Raw genomic sequence first — 24,516 nt, 5'->3', positions numbered from 1 at the left:
CACTGATCGCCGCGCGGTGGATTGGGAGAGCGGTGGAGGAGGAAGAGGGGCAGAGAGAGGGGGAAGGGGGGGACAGAGAGGGAGGACAGAGAGGGGAAGGAGGACACTCTCTCTCCCCCACTCCTCTCTCACTCTCTCTTTTGCACAACACTCTCTCTCTCATTTACTGTCTCATCCACTTCACAGAATACGATAATATCGGAAAATGACATCACGGGATACGGCGTATAGTTTGGGACACGACATGTCAAGTGACTGCCAGGATGGTGGGAGGCGAACTGGATGGACCTTGTTGGGTCTTCCTTCGCAGCAAATTGTTATGTGATTTATTATTATTATTATTATTATTATGTCCTTGTGATTGAAACAACTGCAGTATGTTAACTGCACAGACAATACTGTGAATTGCCACAGGAGGGCACTCTAGTACAGAGATTACTTTGTTAACGTTTTTCTGTTAACGTTTTACCCGGAATTAGACAGAAGGCCCTCGAGACTCCCCCCCCCCCCCCGTGTGGGAGACGCTTATCATTGACTGTGACTGGGATTTGTCTCCAGCTCCGGCAGGGGGAGCCAGCGAGCGAGGGGCTCCGGCGTGAGGTCGTGCGTGCGCAGGCGCCGAGCGCGCGTGACGTTTCACGCCCCCCCCGCCCGGTTCAGTGTGAAGGGGGCGGCGCGCGTCTGTGTGACGTTTCGCGCAGCCTCTGGCTCGTGTGACGTTGTGCGCAGCTGGAGGCCCGGGCGCGCGCGACTTACCTCGCCTCGGCCGCGGGCTGGTGGGGTGGGGCGGGGCGGGGCCGGGCGCGCGCGGTGGCGGTTTGGCCGCGATTGTGTCACGTGAGCGGAGGCCCGAGAGGAGGGATGAAGCAGCAGGTGCCGGTGGCCGCCTTCCTGAGCAAACTGTGGAGCCTGGTGGAGGATCCCGACACCAACGAGTTCATCTGCTGGAAACAGGTAAAGGAGAGGAAGGCCGAGAGCCACACCACCGCCTCACCCCCACCCACAGACTCGTACACACCACACACACACACACACCTCAGCCCTCACACACCACACACCTCCTCTCACACCATCATCCATCATCATCATAATCCACACACACCCACACACACACACACACTCACACACACACACCCTAACATACACACACCCTAACACACACACACACTCACACACACACACTCACACACACACACACCCACACACACACCCACACACACCCTAACATACACACACCCTAACACACACACACACACACCCTAACACACACACACCCTAACACACCCACACACACCCCCACCCACACACACCCCCTAACACACACACACACACACACCCCCCACACACACACCTCAGCCCTCACACACCACACACCTCCTCTCACACCATCATTCATCATCATCATAATCCACACACACCCCCACACACACACTCACACACACACACACACACACACCCTAACACACACACTCACACTCACACACACACACCCACACACACACACACACACACACCCTAACACACACACCCACACACACCCTAACATACACACCCCCACACACACACACACCCCCACACACACACACACCCTAACATACACCCCCACACACACACACACACACCCACACACACACCTCAGCCCTCACACACCACACACCTCCTCTCACACCATCATTCATCATCATCATAATCCCCACACACCCCCACACACACACACACACACACACCCTAACATACACACCCCCCCACACACACACACCCTAACATACACACACCCCCACACACACACACACCCACACACACACACCCTAACATACACACCCCCACACACACCCTAACATACACACCCCCACACACACACCCTAACATACACACACCCCCACACACACACACACCCACACACACACACACACCCTAACATACACACACACACACTCACACACACACACACCCACACACACACACACACCCCCACACACACACACCCTAACATACACACACCCACACACACACCCTAACATACACACCCCCACACACACACACACCCTAACATACACACACCCCACACACCACACACCCACACACACACACACCCCTAACATACACACCCCCACACACACCCTAACATACACACCCCCACACACACACCCCTAACATACACACACCCCCACACACACACACACCCACACACACACACACACCCTAACATACACACACACACACTCACACACACACACACCCACACACACACACACACCCCCACACACACACACCCTAACATACACACACCCACACACACACCCTAACATACACACCCCCCCACACACACACACCCTAACATACACACACCCCCACACACACACACACACCCACACACACACACACACCCTAACATACACACACACACACACACCCTAACATACACACACTCACACACACACCCCACACACACACACCCTAACATACACACACTCACACACACCCCCACACACACACACCCTAACATACACACACCCTCTAACACACACCCCCCCACACACACACCCACACACACACACCCCCTAACACACACACCCACACACCCACACACCCTAACATACACACACACCCCCCCCACCACACACACACACCCTCTCATACACACCCCCCCACACACACACACCCCCTAACATGCACACACCCACACACACACACACACACACACACACCCTAACATACACACACCCCCACACACACACACCCTAACATACACACCCACACACACACACACACCCTAACATACACACACAACCACACACCCTAACATACACACCCCCACACACACACACGCGCATACCCCCACACCCACACACACACACCCTAACATACACACACCCCCACACACACCCTAACATACACAGACACCCTAACATACACACACCCACACACACACCCTAACATACACACCCTGACATACACACCCTTACATACACATCCCCCCCCCACACACACACCCTAACATACACACCCTAACATACACACACCCACACACGCTAACATACACACCCCCACACACCCCCACACACCCTAACATACACACATCCCACACACCCTAACATACACACATCCCACACACCCTAACATACACACACCCCCACACACCCTGACCATACACACCCCCTGACCATACACACACCCCGACCATACACACCCCCCCGACCATACACACCCCCCCGAACATTCACACACCCCCGAACATTCACACACCCCCGAACATACACACACCCCCGAACATACACACACACACCCGAACATACACACACACACCCTAACATACATCCACATACACCCTAACATATATACACACACCCTAACATACACACACACCCTAACATACACACACGCCCTAACAAACACACACCCTAACATACACACACTCCCTAACATATATACACACATACCCTAACATATATATACACACACCCTAATGTGCCCTAACATACATACACGCCCTAACATACACACACACCCTAACATATGCACACCCACCCTAACATATACACACCCACCCTAACATATACACACACACCCAAACATACACACACACCCTAACATTTACACATTGCAAGTGAGAGACCTGAGTTCAATTCCCGGCAGGGTGAAACCTTGGGCAAGTTTCCTTACTCCACACACCTAATAATAATCCCTCCAAAACCAAAAACAATAATAAATTGGTCATTTTCAATCTACGACTGTTTGTGGGACATTGCTGTGCGCAATTGGCTGCCGCGTTCGCCCACAAATATACAGTCAATTCACTTTACAGTATATTCTGTGAAGCGCTTTGGGACGTCCTCCCGACGTGAAAAGCGCTATATCAAATGCAAGGATTATTATTATTATTATTACACACACACCCTAGCATTTACACACACACCCTAACATTTACACACACACACCCTAACATATACACACACACACCCTAACATATACACACACGCACCCTCACATACACACGCACCCTCACATACACACGCACCCTCACATACACACGCACCCTCACATACACACGCACCCTCACATACACACGCACCCTCACACACACACGCACCCTAACACACACACACACCCTAACACACACACACACCCTAACACACACACACACCCTAACACGCCCTAACATACACACACACCCTAACATATACGCACGCACACCCTAACATATACACACACACCCTAACATATACACACACACCCTAACAAATACACCCACACACCCTTACATATACACACACACCCTAACATATACACACGCACACCCTATCATATACACACACACGCTAACATATACACACACACACACCCTACCATACACCCACACACATATACACCCCCCAACACACACACACACCCCCATCACACACCACTTCACACCATACATGCCTAACACATACACCTCTCACCTACAAATCTCACCCCTCACACACACTTCAGCCCTCATATGGGGAGGACATGTTTGCAGGGCTATGGGGAGAGAGCGGGGGGTGGGGTTAATTTGGATAGCTCTTTTCAAGGAGCCAGCACAAATCCGATGGGCCGAATGGCCTCCTTCTGTGCTGTATGATTCTATGATATGATATACACATCCTCACACACACCCTTACATGTACAAACCCTCACACACTCCCTCACCCCTCACATAAAAACCTTGTCATACATGATCATTCATCATGATAATAATCCTTGCCTCCATACACCCCTCACACACATACACCCCTCACACACACACATACACCCCTCACACACACACATACACCCCTCACACACACACATACACCCCTCACACACACACATACACCCCTCACACACACACATACACCCCTCACACACACATACACCCCTCACACATATACACCTCACAAATACCCCTCACCCCACCTCTCACACACATACTACCTCACGCACACAGTCTCATACATACACTCCTCACACAAACAGTCTCATACATACACCCCTCACACACACAGTCTCATACATACACTCCTCACACAAACAGTCTCATACATACACCCCTCACACACACAGTCTCATACATACACCCCTCACACACACAGTCTCATACATACACTCCTCACACACACAGTCTCATACATACACTCCTCACACACACAGTCTCATACATACACTCCTCACACACACAGTCTCATACATACACTCCTCACACACAGTCTCATACATACACTCCTCACACACACAGTCTCATACATACACTCCTCACACACACAGTCTCATACATACACTCCTCACACACACAGTCTCATACATACACTCCTCACACACACAGTCTCATACATACACTCCTCACACACACAGTCTCATACATACACTCCTCACACACACAGTCTCATACATACACTCCTCACACACACAGTCTCATACATACACTCCTCACACACACATACACATAAGTCCTGGATGAAAGCTAACTTTCGGCAGTTGAACATCAACAAGACCGAGGCTCTCCTGATTGGCTCCCGTCAGCGCCTCCTCACCTCAGCCACTGAGAGCATCACCGTCCGTGGATTCACACTCCGCCTCACCGAGTCAGTCTGGAACCTTAGCATCTTGTTTGACCATCAACTGTCCTTTCTACCCCATATTTGTGCCATGACCCGCTCTGCCTTCCCCCACCTCTGTAACATCACCCGGCTCCGTCACTGTCTCACCCCTCAGGCCGCCGCCGAAACCCTCATACCGTGCATTCATCACATCAAGGCTGTACTGCGCCAACTCCCTGCTTGTCGGCCTTCCCAACCCCTCCCTCCATAGGCTGCAGATAATCCAGAACTCTGGGGTCCATGTCCTCTCCCGCACCAAACTCCGTGATCCCCATCTCCTCCTCTCTCGCCCGACTCCATTGGCTCCCTATCCTTCAGAGGATCCAGTTCAAGATCCTGGTCCTCACCTACAAAGCCCTCCATGGCGTCGCCCCGCCCTACCTCTGCGACCTCCTTACCCCCTACCAACCAACCCACTCCCTCCACTCAGCCAGCTCTGTCCTGCTCCACGTTCCCCAACCCATCCACCCCACCATTGGCGGGAGAGCCCACAATCTCTGGAATTCCATCCCCCAGTCACTCCGCCTCGCCACCTCCTTAGCCTCCTTCAAGTCCCCCTCAAGACCCTCCTCTTCGACCATGCCATCGGCCACCCCCCTTCCCTTCCCCTTCCCTCCCCCGACCCCAGCTCGGGTCTAAAATGCTATACTCCGTCCAGCGCCTTGGGACATCTTCCAACGTGAAAGACGCTATGCAAATATAATCTTGTTGTTGTTGTATTTGAATGATATAATCGATCGGTGATTAATCAGCTCTAAAAATAAAAAACACAATATTTTCTCATTGCAAATGTGCTACTAAGATTATGGAATGAGTTTTGCATTTTTAATGTTAAATATCTTGACCATAGTGTGTAGCTTTTGAACAAAAACTCTTTACCAAATTTTTTTGTCTGATCTACAGATTTTTTAAAAAAAAGGCAGGAACGAAAACTGTACAAATAAGCACAAATGGAAAATCATACACCAAAGTTTGTCTCGTTATAAATAACAGCATATTGATTTTTCCTATTTTACATACAACTGTCCTCGCTAAAGTCAGAGAGGCTGAAGGCCCAATATATCCCCTCACAAATGCATTCACACACACACCCCTTACAAACACCCCCCTCACAAGTACTCACATCTCACACACACCATCACACATGCCCCCCACTCCCACACATACACACACTCACCCGCCCCGCTCATCTCCTCACACGTGCCCGCACACGTACCTTCACACACAACCACCCTCCGCCTCTTACATCCCCCACCCCTGCAACACCTGACGCAACTCATCACCCTTGCACCTCTCACCACAACATCCGCCAAAACCTGTGACATAGCACACCCATCCCCTACACTCATTTTTTGTGGCACGGTTTGACAGTCATACAGTGGCCTTGATGTAAATATTGCTATCCCACAAATGTTCTCCACCTATGAGCAGGGTCATTGTATAATGATCAAAAATTGAACTTTTTTTCTTCCCTTCCTAAACTGGGGGCGATTTTGCTAATTAAGAGCTTCCCAAACAAAAGCTGCATAAGCTCAAACCAGTGATTAGCTGATTAGGAATCAAAACTGATTTTTCTGGTCTGCAAGATTTAGCTACTGTTTTATATTTGGAGAGGAGTCCTGTAGCTCAGTGGTTAGAGCACTCGCTTTGCAAGCGAGAGACCTGAGTTCAATTCCAGGCAGAGGGCGAAACCTTGGGCAAGTTTCCTTACTCCACACAGAGCCTAATAATAATCCCTCCAAAACCAAAAACAATAATAAATTGGTCATTTTCAATCCACGACTGTTTGTGGGACATTGCTGTGCGCAATTGGCTGCCGCGTTCGCCCACAAATATGCAGTCAATTCACTTTACAGTGTCTTCTGTGAAGCGCTTTGGGACGTCCTCCCGACGTGAAAAGCGCTATATCAAATGCAAGGATTATTATTATTATTATTATATTTAACCTAATTAATTTGTGCTAATGTGTTAATTTCAAGGAGGTTTTGAGTACTCTTTTTTTTTCTCTTCACCACCTAGAATGGCCACAGCTTTCTCGTGCTGGATGAGCAGAGGTTTGCCAAAGAAATCTTACCCAAGTACTTCAAGCACAACAACATGGCCAGTTTTGTGCGACAGTTGAATATGTGTAAGTTTGTCCAGTCATTTTACATTATGAAACTCTACCGAGTAACACATCTGCATACAATGAACTGTGTGGAGTTACTATGAGTGAGCGAGTGCTCGAGTGAATGTTGTAAATAGAGGGCTGATTTTGTTACAAGAAAATCTACATGTGAGTAAAATTCATTACATTGCTCCGAACATTTATAGTTATGTACTTATTGGTTCCAAATCATTGATGATGCAGAACTCTGTAGGTGAATGCAGCATCCAATTTACACATGGCAATAACCCTCCCACAAATGGTCAGGAAGTAAATTACCAAGGTTGGATGATACATGAATACAAAATGTGACTGAAATCTGAATGGAATTTTTAGTGTGTAAAGAGTTGGACAGTATACTGGGAGAAACTTCCTTCTCTTTTTGAATAGTGCTATCGGATATTTAACATCCATCTGAATACGCAGACAGAACCTTGGTTTAACGTCTCAAATGAAGGATGGCATCTCTGACAATGCTGCACTATCTCAGTATGCATTGGAGTGTCAGTCTGGACTATATGAGCTTCAATCCACGACCTTCTAACTCGTGCAAGAGTGCTACCAACTGATCGCATGCGTAGATGAACAACTCTATCAGTTTGCCCTTAAAATTTCAATCACAACATGTGTGCTAACCTGTACTCATTGTTACAAAACACAATAATGCATTGCTATCTTACTAATTATTGCAACTTGTTGACAATTTAAGTTTATTTACAAACATAGCAATATTTTGTTGTATTGACACTAAATGTTGCAAATAGCGATTGTTAGAATATGATATATGTAATGAAACACTTTTAAGGCTGGGCCGCATAAAATTGTAAACGTTAAGTTGTTAATTTTGTTTATATGAATTGAAATGGCGGATAACACCATTTTGTACTCGAACCATCACTCAACATCTGTTAATAACATAAGTTGTTTTTGTCTGGTTAAGAAGAAATGGTCAACATGAACTGTTGAAGTAAGACAACCATTGGCAGGATACAAGCTGTTTTGTAGTCAATACGCCCGGTTCTTGGGATGAACAGAAGTAACAATGCGCTTGACTCCTTGCCCAGTTCGAAAGACCTACATGCCTGATAATTGATTGGATGAACAAAAAGGTATAAAGTTGAAAGGTTGTTGACATAAAGCAGTAGAATCGGCAGGGAACCAGGCACCCAGAGGCGGAGGGCCAAAACACACTGACTGCTCCAGAACCGGGTAGTATATGTTTTATGTATTCTTGCTGTGCTTATATTTGAATAAACTGAGTTAGCCACAAAACTTTATTGTCTGGTCTTTTGACTCGGACACTGGGAGTTCAGATCCCAACAAGATCTTATATGAAGATATAATAAATCTGACAATTATTTTACAGATGGTTTTCGTAAAGTACTAAATGTTGATGGAGGTGTTATCAAACAGGAGCGTGATGGACCTGTGGAATTTCAGCATCCTTATTTTAAACAAGGACAAGATGAATTACTTGAAAATATAAAACGGAAGGTGAGTTGCATCATTCAGTGCACTCCAGAACAAATTTTGCTTTCTCCTGGTCGCCTGGATTTTATCTTTAATTACATCCTTTTTTGGTTTGCATTTTTATTGCCTGCTTGTCTGTTTTTGTCTTCATATTGCTTTCCAGAGCTCTTATAGTGAATCATTTTGAAGCAAATGAAGCCCTTTCCCACAATTCATATAATGTTAGGAATAATAATCTATTCATTTGACATAGTACCTTACCGTGTCTTCGAGACGTCTCAAAGCGTTTCGCAGAATATTCTGTAAAGTGAATTGACTATATTTGGTGGGTGAAGCACAGCAGCCAATTGCGCACAGCAGTGTCCCACAAACAGTTGTGGATTGAGTGACCACGTTCTTATTTTTTTTGAAAGGATTATTACCCCCAGAAAAGCAATTCGCCAATCGACTAACAGCTGGGTTCTTATTCACTGCTAGCTAAACAGAGGGGTGTGGAGTGAGGAAACTTGGCTGATGTTTCTCATACCTGGGAGTCGAACCCAGGTCCTCTCGCTTTGCGAGGCGAGTGCTCTAACCACTGAGCTACAGGATACCAAATATTATTATTTTTTATTCTACATCTAAATACCATAAATATATACCATTCCTTTGAAGGTTTACTAAGAGGAAAGAAATCTGCACTGAGCTCCAATAGCTCACTTTAGTGAAAAGATCAAATTACTATGGACTATTTTGATATTAGTGATGGTACATGGTATCACAATACTGTACTGCTAATATATTATAACTTGCATTTATATATTGCTCCAGACATATTTTACTGAGTGTATCTTCTAGATCATTATTAGTTCCAGTTACTATAGGGAAGTCGATCTAAAAGATTCCTTTGAAGTGTTGTTGGGAGAAAGGTTGTTTACCATTGTAATGAATGATGTGACAAATGGTATCAGAAGCGACTTTCGAATGACATTAGATCTATTCCTAGGTGATTGGTGCTCAACTTGAAATCCTAATGTAAGTTTAACTTTGTAGCATATAAGAAGTATATCAAGATAATTGTTCTTGGTTCTCAAAAATGGCATTGAGAAGGATGGACTTGATATATATCTTTGAAAGCATTTCTGATAGATTTGCAGCTCTTCTGTTTGCAGATGATATTGTGTTGTTGGCGGACTCACCTGGGAATCTCGTGCACTACAGATATCATTTTAAGCACTGGGTCACTCAGTGGGACATGATGGTGCAGTGTTATGTTTGCACTGCTCAAGAGGGGACTTGAAGTTATTATTTGGAAGATACAAAGGGCATCCCTTCCGATTTGTTGATTAATATCAATATCTATGGGTTATGGCGAACAGCAACCTTTGGTTGGACATTGTCATTCTGGACCGAGCTGTGAAGGGGAGGAAGGGTCTGGCTATTTTTGTCTGTGTTTATTGGAAATAAAGTCCCCTTGAGGGTTAAGCTTGTGACATAAGATGTAGTTCCTCTTCCTAGTTCTGAATTCCTGGGCATGCAACAGAGAGGTTTCCTTCAGCCCATTTGTGAAGTCCAGTGCCATGCAGTGAGGTGACATGGTAAGGAGGATAAGGTGCTACAGGGAGGTTGACCTACATTAAACTCCCTGGAGCTGTAGTTGACTTCACAGTGAGCGTATCTATCTGTCAAACCCCCTCACACGAGCAGTTTCAACAGTTTTAAGTAGTTGGTGTATATTAAGCCCGGAATCCGGTATTGGATTTGAACCACATCAAGGTAACTGGTATGTTGCAAGCTGTCCTGTGTACGTCCCACCATACTGAATGCAGGTGTTCATCAAATACATATCTGATGAGGAAACTGAGGGTTAGGGAACAGCTGCTAGAGCATGTTGCCAGGAGGGCAGATTTATGAACACGGGTTTGTAAATCCAGGATTTGGTATCCACGTGATTGGTATGCAGATGGGTAAACAGGTGCTGCTCAAGGTTCATATTTCTAGCTGCTGGAATCATGATTCAATGGGTAGAGATGTCCGAGCTGTGGTCAGGAGAATGTTGAATTGTGCTAATCACCAGGAAGATGCGGGGAATTTCTGGTACCTGCTGTCCAACTAGTAGGAACTCAAATCTGTATTTGTAAGTTGTCAAATGAGCTACCAGTGATTTCCTTTCTGGAGAGGAACTATCCTTGCAGGTGAGCTGGGACCCAGGTGACTTGCTTGACAATGGAATGTTGGAATTGAGTTGAGCCTCTGTGGCGGTCTTACTTGTCCAGTTCCTGAGCAGTACTCCCAAGGTATTGCTGGTGACAGACCAGGCAGCCTGACTCCTCAACAGAAATTTGAGGAGCTGACTGGCCACTGGATGTTGGGATTCTTCCCACTTAACACTTCTTACCCTTACAAGGTAAAGCCCTAACATATCGGATGGACCTAGGTGGATAAACAGTGAGACGCTTGCCAGACAATGCCCTCAATAGTAAGCTATGTGGTTTTAGCTGGTTAGACTCCAGCAGTACTTCAGTGCTACCACACTCTGGGGTCTCTAAGCTTTGGATCTTGCCAACCTGGCCCCAATATTTTCTGGAAGTGCACTCATTCCTGTTTGTGGGACACTGCCATACACAATTGGATGCTGCATTTCACTTACAAAAGACAGTCAATTCACGAGTACATTCACAATTCATAGTATATTCTATGAAGCCTTTTGAGACGTCTCAACAACTTGATCAGGCGCTATATCAAATGCAAGAATTATAGATTCTAGGAAATTTAGCTGATCAAACCAAAACCACCTTGGTGTGTATTGAATAGGTGTACTTTGTAATGTAGGTGTGTTTTATTTCAGGTATCTTCAACGAAACCAGAAGAAGCTAAAATTCAGCAAGAAGGCTTAAATACAATTCTATCCAGTGTCCAAGAAATAGAAGGAAAACAGGAGAGCCTTGATACCAGATTAGCTTCATTGAAATGGTATTGTGCTGTTTTACTGTTTGATTCTTTTGTAAATGTGTGTTCTAACAAACAAACATTTTTTGTTGATAAGACAAAAGAGTCTACTTTCTTAACTTAAGCTTTCCCAGTTTTTCAGTGTTCTAGATGAAAACAGCTCATCATGAGATATTCCTCCAACTGCTTAAGTGTATAAGTGGCAATATATTGTTATACTGGGGAGAGGAGGGAGAGAAGCACATTGTCAAAGTTGCTACACTTGAGACAAGAGATATTACTCTTAAATTTCCAAAATGAATGACATTTTAGCTACAGACACCAATATGTTTCTTAATCTGAACTCCTTTATTCAGGTGTTTTAACCGTAAATCAAGAAAAATCATACAGTGGTTTACTATATATTTTCCTCTACAATGTTTGTGTGATGAGCAATTCTAACTCAAGCTTGTCCTAGTTTTATCTATGTGATTAACTACTGTATTTGGATTTTATCTTCCTGGGTATAAAATTTACTTTGAAGCTGGCAGTTTCTATATGAATTGGCATATTTTTTAGCGTATGTTATTTTAGCATACATCTGCTAGAAATAAATGGGTATAGTATTTTGAGCTACTTTCATGTAGAGAAGAAATGTTGATCAGCCATTTGTCAATTTTGAATGCAGAGGGAAGCCTTTGAATTTATGAACTTACTATAATAGAATAAAAATAATAACAATAGTGACAGTTCGGCAGTGCTAATGCTCTTATATTTCTCTTTGTACCAATAGGGAGAATGAAACACTGTGGAGAGAGATCGCAGATCTTAGACAGAAGCATGCTCAGCAACAGCAAGTAATTCGACAGGTAATAGGATTCTATAGAGAAAAAGAATATTGCTGTTATCAATGGTGAAAAATTCACTTAAGTTCCTTTGCCCTTTAAGAAAATCTTAACACATTGACCTCAATTTTTTTTGTCTTTCAGATTATTAAGTTTATTATTAGTTTGGTGCAGAATAACCAAATTGTTACCTTGAAACGGAAAAGGTATGTATGTCAGTTTCTTTACTATTGGATTTGAGTATTGATAATAATCCTAAATTTAGAGCATGATGTCAAGACATTTCAAAGTGCCTCACAGGATTCACTGTAAAGTGTAGTGACTATTATGTTGGCGGATACGGCAGCCAATTTACAAACAGTATAGTCCAACAAACAGCAATGAAGTAAATGACCAATTTTACTGAGAGATTGTTGGCCAGGACTCCAGGAGAAATTTCCTTCTCTTTTTGAATAGTACCAGAGGGTCTTTAATGTCCATCTAAACAGGCTGCCTCGGGTTAATCATCCAAAGGTCAGTTGCTCAAATAATGCAGCACTGCATTGGAATGTCAGTGTAAGCGAGATTGTATGAGCTCCAAGTGCTGCCACGGGGCTTGAACCCACAACCGTCTTGATTCTGAGGCGGGAGTGCTACCAGCTGAGCCAGACTGAGATTAATTTGGAAACATGACACAATTATGTGTAATAAATATGCTAATATTTTATTGTAAAAATCATTGTAAAAACACTAATATCTGAATTACAGACTTGATTATATTTCTGTACATTTCTGACTATTTAGGTTCATGCTCAGTTAAGATTACACTTTATTGGTCTGATTCTGTTCCCTCAAATAAATACCAAGTGCTTATTTGCAGTAACAACCCAGTCATATCTATGATGTCATTGTGTTGTTTGTTTTTAAAGCTTTAGAGCTTAGTTTGAAGTTGCAGCAAGAATAACAACAACTTGAATTTATATAGCGCCCTTAACGCGGGGTAGTGTCCTGAAGCGCCTCACAGTGGCGGAGTCTGATAATGAGCCGAGGGGGTGGGTGGTGCAAGGCGAGAGGGAGTACAGAATAAAGTACATCTCTTAAGTTTAGTTCCATTTCAACTGCCCATGCGTTGTTTAAAAATACCTTAAAGTATAGTACATGCTAGGTTGTCTTTTAAAACACCGAAAGTAATATGGTATTAAGTGTGATTTACATTCTGGAATTAATGTTAAATTTATATCACCATATCCATCAAATGTTACGAGTACTGTCCACTAAAATTCAGTGCCTTTGGTATTACTCGATTTTGATTTTTGTTCAAAGCAGTTTGGTTATTTCATTCTACAGATAGTATTGTAGTGAAACAAATGCCATTATTAATGATATTGGATATGTAGTAAGAACAGTCACAAGTTGATTTAATTGTAAATCTCGAAGAGGCTATTTCTATTCATAATATTCATAACACAATAAAAACATAGGAGGAAAGAATATTTAAAATACTAGTGTACTGTATTAGTTTGTATACCTCACTTCTAATGAACCACTCTGCAACCTAGTTTTAATGTAGTTGACCAATGTTTTGCTAGAAAAAGGATTTGCTGTCATTTTAATTTCCAGATTATTTTCTCTTAATAGCTACATTTTTCGAAGGTTAACTGTTGATTTACATGAAAACATTCAATTGCAGCCTTTGTAACTGATTGTAATGCTCTTAAGATGATACAATTTGTTTTCTGCCGTAAGCAGAATGAGACAGCTATATCTTTAGAATGAGAAATTCTAATTCTTGAAACTTTTCTAGCAAAGTTATTAATATTACAAATAAATGCCAAAATACAATAATATGTCAAATTGTAGTTATTGCTTGAAAAATCTTAATTTTAATAATAATTCCACCTTGAGAATTCAATCTGCCACTCGCATAATGCATTTAAATTATTATAATTAAATGTTAAATGATGCTGAATATCAGCAAATATACGACCATGATCATAGGTTCTCCAAATCTGTGTGCTTATCTTCTGCATCGCTGCAGTTTGTAGTCACAATCATTGAATAACATTTCATCGTATGTGCCTATGTGGAGTCCTGTAGCTCAAGTGGTTAGAGCACTCGCTTCGCAAGCGAGAGACCTGGGTTCGATTCCCAGCAGGGCCAAATGTTGGGCAAGTTTCTTACTCCACATGCCTCTGCTTACCTAGCAGTAAGCAGGAAACTGGTTGTTAATTGATTGGATTTTCCAAGGGTAATTCCTTAAAAAAAATTGATCATTTCAATCCACGACTATTTGTGGGACACTGCTGTGTGCAATTGGCTGCCGCGTTTCACCAACAAATATACAATCAATTTACTTTACAGCATTTTCTGTGAAGGGCTTTGAGATGTCTTGAAGATATGATAAGGCGCTATACCAAATGCAAGGATTATTCTTTATTATTATTATGTGCCTGTTTTCATAGATGTCTGTAAGGGATTTTGCATATAGTTTAACTTGTTTCTTTTTATTTGTAGGCCAATAATGATTAATGCCACAGGACCTTCTAAGCCAAAGTATTTTCATCACATAGTAAAAGAACCAACCAGTGCCACCCATGTAAATATGAACTTTTTACTGCTATCAGAATACTGTGCTTGATTTCTTTAATAATTTGATTGTTCAGTTGGGATTGTTCATCGAGTTTACTCCCTTCACTCACATGAAGGATGGATGTGACGTATTGTGTTCGTAATTGTCCTAATTGTATCTATGATGTAGTTGGATCAGTGTTTGAGGTTTTCATTGTCTGCAGATCTGGCCCGTAAGGCTGAGTTGTTAGCTAATGGTTTTTTAAAAAAAAGTTGCTTCCATCTTCCACATGAATGTTCTGATAGCAGACCTCCATTCACCTTGATACTTACCAGAGGGCTGTGGGCCTGTGGTACAGGTGTAGCATATTAACTATTTAAAACATGATCTGTTACTACCAAAATCAAATGTAGTTACACAACAGATCAGTGTCCCTTGGAAGGGCAAATCACAGTGGTTTTACGTGTACAAGCAGAGCGACCCTGCTCTATCTGTCAGGATACAATTCTGATTGATCATCGGTTCTGTATGCTCCATGGGGTGATACTCTTGGTTCAACATCTTTTCAGGGTGAACATTGTATTTTCAGTTGGGCAATTCAGCTGCATGAATGAAACATCCACCAAAGGTCACCCAGGACATTTTAAGGATCTCTATCAGAGGTTGTTGCTACTGTAAGATCATAGGGTTTTGTAGAACAATGTTTTTGTATACCTTTCCACCTTTGAATGTTGCATTGTTTGATGTCTTTTCCCTGGCAGAAAACCTAATAGTACAAGATACCCAACATGATGTGAAGGATCTGGACACTGAAATAATGAAGACTAGAAAAATGTAATCTTATTGAAATAGATGTTTCCATAGACCTGCCAGCAGTTTAAGGAATAAGGTATGAAGTTAGAACAGATTTTGACTTTTTAAAACATTGTTCTGTGTAGGTACCTGTGAAAGGACCCAATGGTGTGAAAGCGAGGACTAAAACCTCAGATGATGTTGTTATCTGCGATGTTACAGATGCCCCATCAGAAGACACTGAAGAGGATGAAGATTCAATATGTGCTATTAATGAGTATGGTCTGATACTCCATGTTCAGTTCTGTGTTTTAACTTCACTGTACTTAATTGTATCAATATAACATTTCCATACTGATTGTAGAAAACAAATGATGTAGTAGGTTGGTTTTCATTTATTTGGAATTTAATTGTTGGGGTGCTCAACAAAAGGGCACCATAGTAACAATCTACCAACATGACAGCAGCTAGATTTAACCACCATAGTCAGTGACCCATTATGTTATGATATCAATTACCCTTTCTTTATATGAACAAATCTACGAATGTGTTCTTGAATAGTTCCCCATAAATGTTCTATTGAATGGAAAAGGGAATGAGAGTTTTAAAGTGATGATAATTTCTGGAGGGAAAGCTTTTTTAAAATATTCTCTCAGCTACATTAAGAAATCTTCCAAAAATACATTGAATCGTTAATTGAGCCTCATAGCGTTGTGAGTACGGACCAAACTCCATACCCACATCTCAGCAGTTCTGGCCAGGCTCCCCATCACCGAATGGATCAACTTCAAGATCCTCACACTTATGTTGAAATCCCTTCTCTCTGGCACCTTCCTACCTCCATGACCTCCTCACTCTCAATCCACCACCTGGCGCCTCCTCAACTGGCACCAGCCTCCTGCTCATCTCCCCCCCGCCCCACCATCAGAGGTCGCACTTTCAGCCACTATGCCCGGAACGCTCTTTCAATCCTTCCGTCTTGCCCCCTCTCCCCTTTTTCAAGTCCCGTCTGAAAACCTTCCTCTTCGACCATGCTTACAGCCATCTCTTCCCCCCCCCCACCCCTCGGCTCGGAGTCAGGCTCCGCCACTGTAAAGTGTTTTGAGATGCTACCCTAATGGAGGGCGCTATTTATGTGCAAGTTTTTGTTGTGGTGAGCGCACTTACCTCATAAGTGAGGGAACCCAGGTTTGACTCCTGTGCAGGGCAAAATATTAGGCAAATTTCCTTACTCTACACGTTTCTGTTTACCCAGCAGTAAGTAGGAACCTGGTTGTTAGTCGATTGGTGGATTGCTTTCTAAGCATGATAGTCCTTTAGGAAATAAATTAATAAATAATAATTTGGTCACTCTGTCCTGGAGCAATTTTTGTTTTGCATGAGCTTCGGAAATCATCTGGAAGCACTCAGTATGTTGTTTGCATTACTGCATTCTTACTGATACCATTCTTTCTTGATTTGGGGTATTACTGGATTAGCCTCCAGATCAATCCAAAGTGCTCATCACTAAAAAAAATTAAATTGAGCAGCTCTGGATTGTACAATGCTCTTGTTCGTTCACAAAATACCCAATCGCTCCACTCCACTATGAAGTGTTTTGAGACAGTCTCCCAACATGAAAAGTGCTACATCAAATATAATTATTAATCTAGATAAGGGAAATACTTTGGTTGAAAAAAAGTAGATTCACTTTTTTCATTTTAAAAGCAAGTCCTGTAAGCTTTGCTTTAGAATATTAAACATACCATTCATCGAGTCTGAGTTTCAACATGACTTTCCTAAGACTTATTCTGTTCTTTATATATATATATGTATATTATATATATAAAGATATGCTCTGGGTTTTTGCATGTTTTGAGTTAAATATTTTGCATGTTTTAGTGACCTATCTGGAGCAGCAGAACAGGACAATTCTTTGTGTGAAGAGAGCGTCACAATTGAAGAACAGTTTCATCCATCACCTGAATCAATGGATGTTTGCAGTACTGACAATGTTATGAACACTATGATGAATGAAAATGGGGAAATGACCACTGAGTCGACTGTAAACTCTGAAGACCCTATCTCCATGATGGATTCAATTTTAAATGAAAATGCAGTTATTTCACAGAATATAAATCTCCTTGGAAAGTGAGTAACTGCGGAGTGTTGTGCTACATTGTTGTACAGTATTATGTATTTTGGTACCATGCTAACCATATAGAATTGATTCAGATGTAATCTAAAAGGACCAGTGGTTCAAATTTCAGCCGTTGAATGCTGGGATTAGTATTAGTTACCAATTTACATGTAGTCCCCTGCAGATGATTATTATGAGGAGGGTTCACAGAATTGAAGTTTTTCTTGTATTTCTGAACTACAATGCTATCTTTAGGCAAATCTGCTTTGGTGTTTTTGAGTAGTTTCTGGATTAAAAACACAGTTGACTCAGTGGGTTCTCTTCTAAATATATGCACTCCTCCCCCCAAAAAAAATCTTTTCTGTTTAATTCAGGAGAAGATGTAGTGGTCAATCTGGCTGTAGTTTACATTGTACTTGTGCTGCTTCTAACAATTATTGAAAATTGTCCTATAGGTCTGTTAAAATGAAGCCCATTTTTAGGCTATTTAAATTTTCCAGTTCCAAATTTTAACTGAGTCTATCTCACATGTTTGTGAATCTCTGATCCTGTCTGTCTGTTTGGTGGACATTAAAGTTCCCACGCACGATGGACTGAATGGCCTTCTTTTGTGCAGTAAATTTTTATGTTACTATTCGAAAAGAGAAGGGAGTACCACAGTCTTCCAGATAAAATTGGTCATCCACTTCATGGCTGTTTGTGGGACATTGTGTGCAAATTAGCTGCCGCATTTGCCAACAAAATACAGGCACTATTACACAGTAAAAATCCTGTGAAACTCTCAATCTATGTATACCAAATGCAAGTATTATTATACTTGAAACATGAAAACCTGTTTTATTCTTGGGAAAATCCACCTCATTGGGCAGATTGGACCTCAGTTTCATCCAAAAGCTGGCACCTCCAACAATGTAGTGCTTTCCCAGTACTGCACTGGCATGTCAGCCTAGACAATCAATTTAAACTCCCAAATTGAGGCTTGAACCCACAACCTTCTGACTTATTCCTATCAAAACACTACATAATAAACCCTGTGAACCATTTTGAAGCATCCTCCCGAAATTAAATCTACTCCATCAAATGCATTATTTTAATGTACATTAAACAATATTTTGTCTTCATGCAGGATAGAGCTTATGGACTATTTGGACAGTATCGACTGTAGTTTAGAGGATTTTCAGGCCACGTTATCGGGAAAACAATTTAACTTGGATCCAGAAACCCTATTAGATGTAAGTATTATCATAACCGTTTGAATGCGCAAATGGGAACAGTGTATTTGATGGGGTGGGGAGGGGTTTGGAATTCTATCCACATCTTGCATCCACACAAGTGGAAGTTACTGGATAAGGATAAGCTTAAAAAAAAATTTGCTAACCTAGGGAGGAAAAGCCTTCAAAACTACAACTTTCTAGATTTGTTGTGTAACTCAATTATACATTAGGCATTAGATTTATCTTTAGATTCAAGAAATTGAAACAAATTTCATCTGTTTTTCTTCTACCTCCTTAGTTTGTTTCATAACTTATAATAATAATAATTCTTTTCATATATTTTGTACAGTAACAATTTAATGTAAAATGTTTTCTCAGGTGTATAAAATAATTGATACATTTATCCACATGATGAGAATCAACATGCACAATTGAAAGGGATTTGAAAAAGCTGAATATGTGGGAAGAAAGGTTTTAGATGCACTTTAAAACAGAGAAATTTGCAGTTATGAGAATCAGCCAAAGGAAGAATTATCTGAAATATTTGCTGAATTTTAAATATATTTCAGGAGAGATCCTGGAGTTTTGATAAACTTGACTTTAGTAGTCATCCCAGGTAGTGGGATAGCTAAGGGAAGTAATGTTAATAGATCCTGAAAGAAACAGTAGAAAAAGGTAATGAGCACACATTTGATCACTCAGTTTTTAAATCCACGACTGTTTGGGATGTCCTCCCAATGTGAAAGGCGCTATGCAAATGTAATTGTGTTGTTGCTGTTGTTTGTGGGACACTGATGTGCGCACACTGATGTGCGCAATTGGCTGCTGGGTCCCATCCCCCCCTCCAATATATAGTCAATTCACTTTACAATATATTCTGTGAAGCACTTTGAGATGTCTCAATGACATGATAAGGTGCTGTATCAAATGCAAGGATTATTAAATAGATTTATTTTCTGGTCTCTACAAAATTTAAAACTGAAGTACTGTATCAACAAAACGAAATAGGAAGTATAGGAGAATTTATTGATAGTAAAACGATGATAGGCTTCGCAAAGTTAGCACGATAAGGTTAATATTTATTTAAGTAAACCGTTTTTTGTCTTTCTCCAATGTTAGGTATCTGGAAGTAAAGACAACCACATTGGAACAGAATCTAAAGTGGTTGAAAACAAGTCTTCAGATACTGGTTAGTGTCTTTGTACAGCTGGGAAAAAAATAGAATCTTAGAAATTTGCAGTACAGAAAAAGCCCATTCACCCATTTCCTCTGTGCTAGCTCTTTTAAAAAGCAGTCCTTTCAGTACCATCAACCTGCCCTTTGCCCCATACCCACAAATAGCAGTTATATGGACGTCTTGTGAATTGATCCTGGTGATAACTGAGAACAGAGAAAGAGAAGAATTTGTCTTGTGTTCCCCTTGAGCACATTAGATTTTTCCTAATTCTTTTAACCATCTAGTACAATTCTCACATCTTCAGGATGTTTCAAACAACAAAATCAATGCAAAATCCAATTTGTGTCTAGTACAGTCCATACCAGCTTTGCTGCATCGTAAATCTACTTATGTAAATAAGACTAAAAGCTCTCCCAAATTACTAGGATTTTAAACAGTTACTGGTCAAGGAACAAGTTCAAAGCTAATCATTTTCCCATTGTTTTTGATGAGTTAGGAGAGGGGTAACCTCCTAACTCACCAAAATGATTTCATATCCTTTGGCCTGTCGGTAGCTGTATGATTTTAACAGTCGTGAGATAGGAAGCTGCTTGGATTCTTGCAGCAGAGCTGAGATCTGGAATTGAACAGAATGGAGATGATAGTGGACATATCCATCTCATTCCATGCCCAATTTCTTTGGTGTTTCAAGACTGCTGTTGTGTTTTTTTGAACTATTTTTGATAGTGCCTGGATGGCTGAGAAAATATTTTCAGAGTGCTTTCAAACATTTTCTCTTCCCCTTCTATTAGATTTAACAGGTTTACATTTGAAAGATTGTTTCTGTTTCTTTTCCTCAAATCTACTCTCCCTTTTCCCTCTCCAGACTCATAATGTTTGCATTGTGTGGTTTATTTGCAGGTAAACAACTAATGCAGTACAATTCCTATCCTGTGTTAGCTTTCTTAGATGGGAGCACCTCACCTACTTTGGAAAAAGAACACACTGTATCTGCCCATATGGGCACATACGATGACAATCTTGTGGAAAGAAATGAGTTGGTTGAAGAGGAAATTGAGAAAAAAACAACCAGTCAGCTATTTAAATTAGAACCTCTGACAGAAGAAGAGGCTAGTGAAGAAACATTGTTTTATTTGTGTGAACTAGTTCCTTCAAACACTCTAGATGGTGAAAGTTCTTTATTGGACAGTTAGCTGTTAAATTAACAAAGGTTCTTGCCTTCTATGTCGTGTACAGATTATACATGGTATCTAACTTGTGTTTTTTTAATTAACTTAAAACTTGAATATTTAATTTATATTGTAAAATTTATTTGTTTGGTGTCTCATACTTTTTGTTGTAAATATGTTGCATTTGCTTTCTTTTGAAGATATGCAAAGCATTTTATCTTCTGTATTTTCTGAAAATTCTATTGGAAATGCAGATTTGTTTATGTAACTTTGTAACTTCATCAAGTGACTTTTGTGCAATTGATGTCACAAGTTCATTGTTTTTATTACTAATGGCCTCTTCACTTTTTCAGTCAGATCATTCTGAAGTGAATGCATCAACTTACAAATTAGAATGAGTTTCCAGCAAGAACTACATTGTACAAAATACCTTAGTAAGGGGAGGAAATGCAGGTATTATTCATGTCGATAGAATCCCCAAACAAGCTTGGAACTGCATACATTAATGAACATGTTGCTCATGTTCTATTACTTGTGAAACTAAAGCATAAGGTGGCATTGAAATAGAAGAGGTTGAATATTCTGTCCTTTAGAGCTGTTTGTATTCGTCTACTATGTTTTGTACAAATCTAGGGACAATGCTCAGCTGTCCTTGAAATGGAAGTAGGATATCTGTACTTTGAATAACTAAAAAACATGAATATTCTCAATCTCAAACCATTGTAATGTTTTCCAGCTTCAAAGATTGTGATACTGTGAATTAAAGGGTAAGGAAGTTGTAGGGGGAGTATATTTGTCGAAGTACATGCAGTATTTATTTTATTTATGTACAGCCTCTCAGTCATGTGGGACTTTGTTTCCTTCATTTCTCAGGTGCTCCATGTTTAAAGGCTAGAGCAGCTGCATTCATTGCAATAGGAGCTAGCACTTTGGACCAGCCTGCCAATTGATCCAGAGCCCTGATAAACAACTTGCTGGAAAGTACCAGTATCCAGCCAACTGGAGATTTTGAATGTTAGGGGTTTGAAGTGCTGGTTTCTATTGCATTGGGATGCATGTAATATTCCCATGACATGTCAGGGAGTGCCTGAGGATGGAAGGAGATTTAAAATGGTCAATGAGGATATTTGATGTTTGGTAATATACAGTACATCTTTTTAAAAAAATTAGCAGATAAGGGTATGCTTCAATAAAGTATTCTCCTAAACCTCCTTCCCCCTTTAAGAAATCTAATTCCAACCTCTATAATTTTAAGGGGAAGGGGGAAAGTGCCTGTATGCTATTTAATGTTGCCCAAAATGTTGACATGCACTGAGGACCAAAATGTGTAATCTGACTTTATTTTGGTTTTATGTGTATATGCGGTTATCTGTATCTAACTTGTCTCTTTTTTATTCACAATAAAATGTGATTATTTTGATGCTTATCTTAGTGCAGTACAAGAGGATAGTGCTCTTATATTTTGTAAATTGCATCCGCACCATGAATTAAGAGGTTACTGGGATAACGTTTTTGGGATGTAATACTATCACATTTGCTATAATAGAATTAACATCTTCTTGGTTAAGGCTGCATTATAAATATATATAATAATAATGTTCTTTTAATCAAAGTACAATCATCTTGAACAAGTGAAAATAAACCACTTGGGCACTAAATTTGACAGCAATGGGCATCATGCTGATCACAGGGTCTTTTTAGTTGTTGCTTATATTTGTATGGATCTCACTTTGTTTTTACCAAAACTAGAGAAATTTGTTTCAACACTCTTTTCATTTTAAAAAATCTGGTCCTTGACAATTGGTTTTCTTCCCTGAAAGGAAGGAGAAAATGCCATTTATAGTATGTAAAATGAACATCTGGAAGCCCTTCACACAGAAACTGATGAAGTTACCCAGAACTATTGGTTTCCTAACCTAAGCTTTTTGAAAGTTACTGGGAACTAACCATCTTGAGCAACGGTTACATCACCAGCACAAAGCTTTTTAATCTGCATTTGAACCATGTCTATAATTAAAAATTCTATTAAGTTGATAAACAGCTTTGGAATAATTATTAAAAACACTTGATTGATAGGCACTAGCAACTGAGTTATTGGAGGATCTGATGCAGAACCTAATGGTTTGAACATATGCAAGATGCAGATGTGCAAAACCCCTACATTCAGAAAATATTTATTACAGCTTTTAATATCTAAATTATATAAATCATCTTCATTGTATCTATGTATAATTAATATATATCAAATGCAAGGATTATTATTATTGTGTTCAATAGTTTTCATTCTCTCCAATAATCCTTGCATGAAGGACAATATATATTCCACCCATCACATCTCAAGCACTTCACAAGATTTAAAGTGTAGTGACTAGGTGAACGCTGCAGGCAGTTTGCACACAGCCATGAAGTGAATAATCAGTTTTATCTGGAGTAGTGATCACCAGTTCTCGGCTGAATTTCCTTCACGTTTGTAGGGAAGGTAAGGATGTATATCAAATCACTACATCTCACAATATAACTAGATTTACTTAT

The 24,516-nt window shown here is 41.2% G+C and overlaps 1 protein-coding gene across 3 annotated transcripts; it reads left to right on the top strand.

The window, feature by feature from the left end:
- Positions 1–776: 776 nt before the first annotated feature.
- On the top strand, positions 777–23,410 carry hsf2 (heat shock transcription factor 2). 3 transcript variants are annotated; one of them, XM_042333502.1, is made up of 12 exons: positions 777–954; positions 7,617–7,725; positions 9,110–9,237; positions 12,041–12,165; positions 12,914–12,989; positions 13,110–13,171; positions 15,459–15,540; positions 16,452–16,582; positions 18,187–18,435; positions 19,551–19,656; positions 20,758–20,827; positions 21,755–23,410. In XM_042333502.1, exons 1-12 carry the CDS (start codon positions 862–864, stop codon positions 22,006–22,008), a joined length of 1,485 nt encoding a protein of 494 aa, XP_042189436.1. In that variant the 5' UTR covers positions 777–861; the 3' UTR covers positions 22,009–23,410. The 3 variants fall into 3 exon arrangements, 2 of the variants coding, with proteins under 2 accessions (XP_042189436.1, XP_042189435.1); XM_042333501.1 differs by having other exon boundaries at positions 21,716–23,410; XR_006084955.1 differs by lacking the exons at positions 16,452–16,582; positions 19,551–19,656; positions 20,758–20,827; positions 21,755–23,410 and adding an exon at positions 16,275–16,402 and having other exon boundaries at positions 18,187–18,239.
- The last annotated feature ends 1,106 nt before the right edge of the window (positions 23,411–24,516 follow it).

This window comes from Callorhinchus milii, unplaced genomic scaffold (assembly GCF_018977255.1).
Source record: "Callorhinchus milii isolate IMCB2004 unplaced genomic scaffold, IMCB_Cmil_1.0 Scaffold3, whole genome shotgun sequence".
NCBI lineage: Eukaryota > Metazoa > Chordata > Chondrichthyes > Chimaeriformes > Callorhinchidae > Callorhinchus > Callorhinchus milii.
This window is presented reverse-complemented; position numbering and strand designations above follow the sequence as displayed.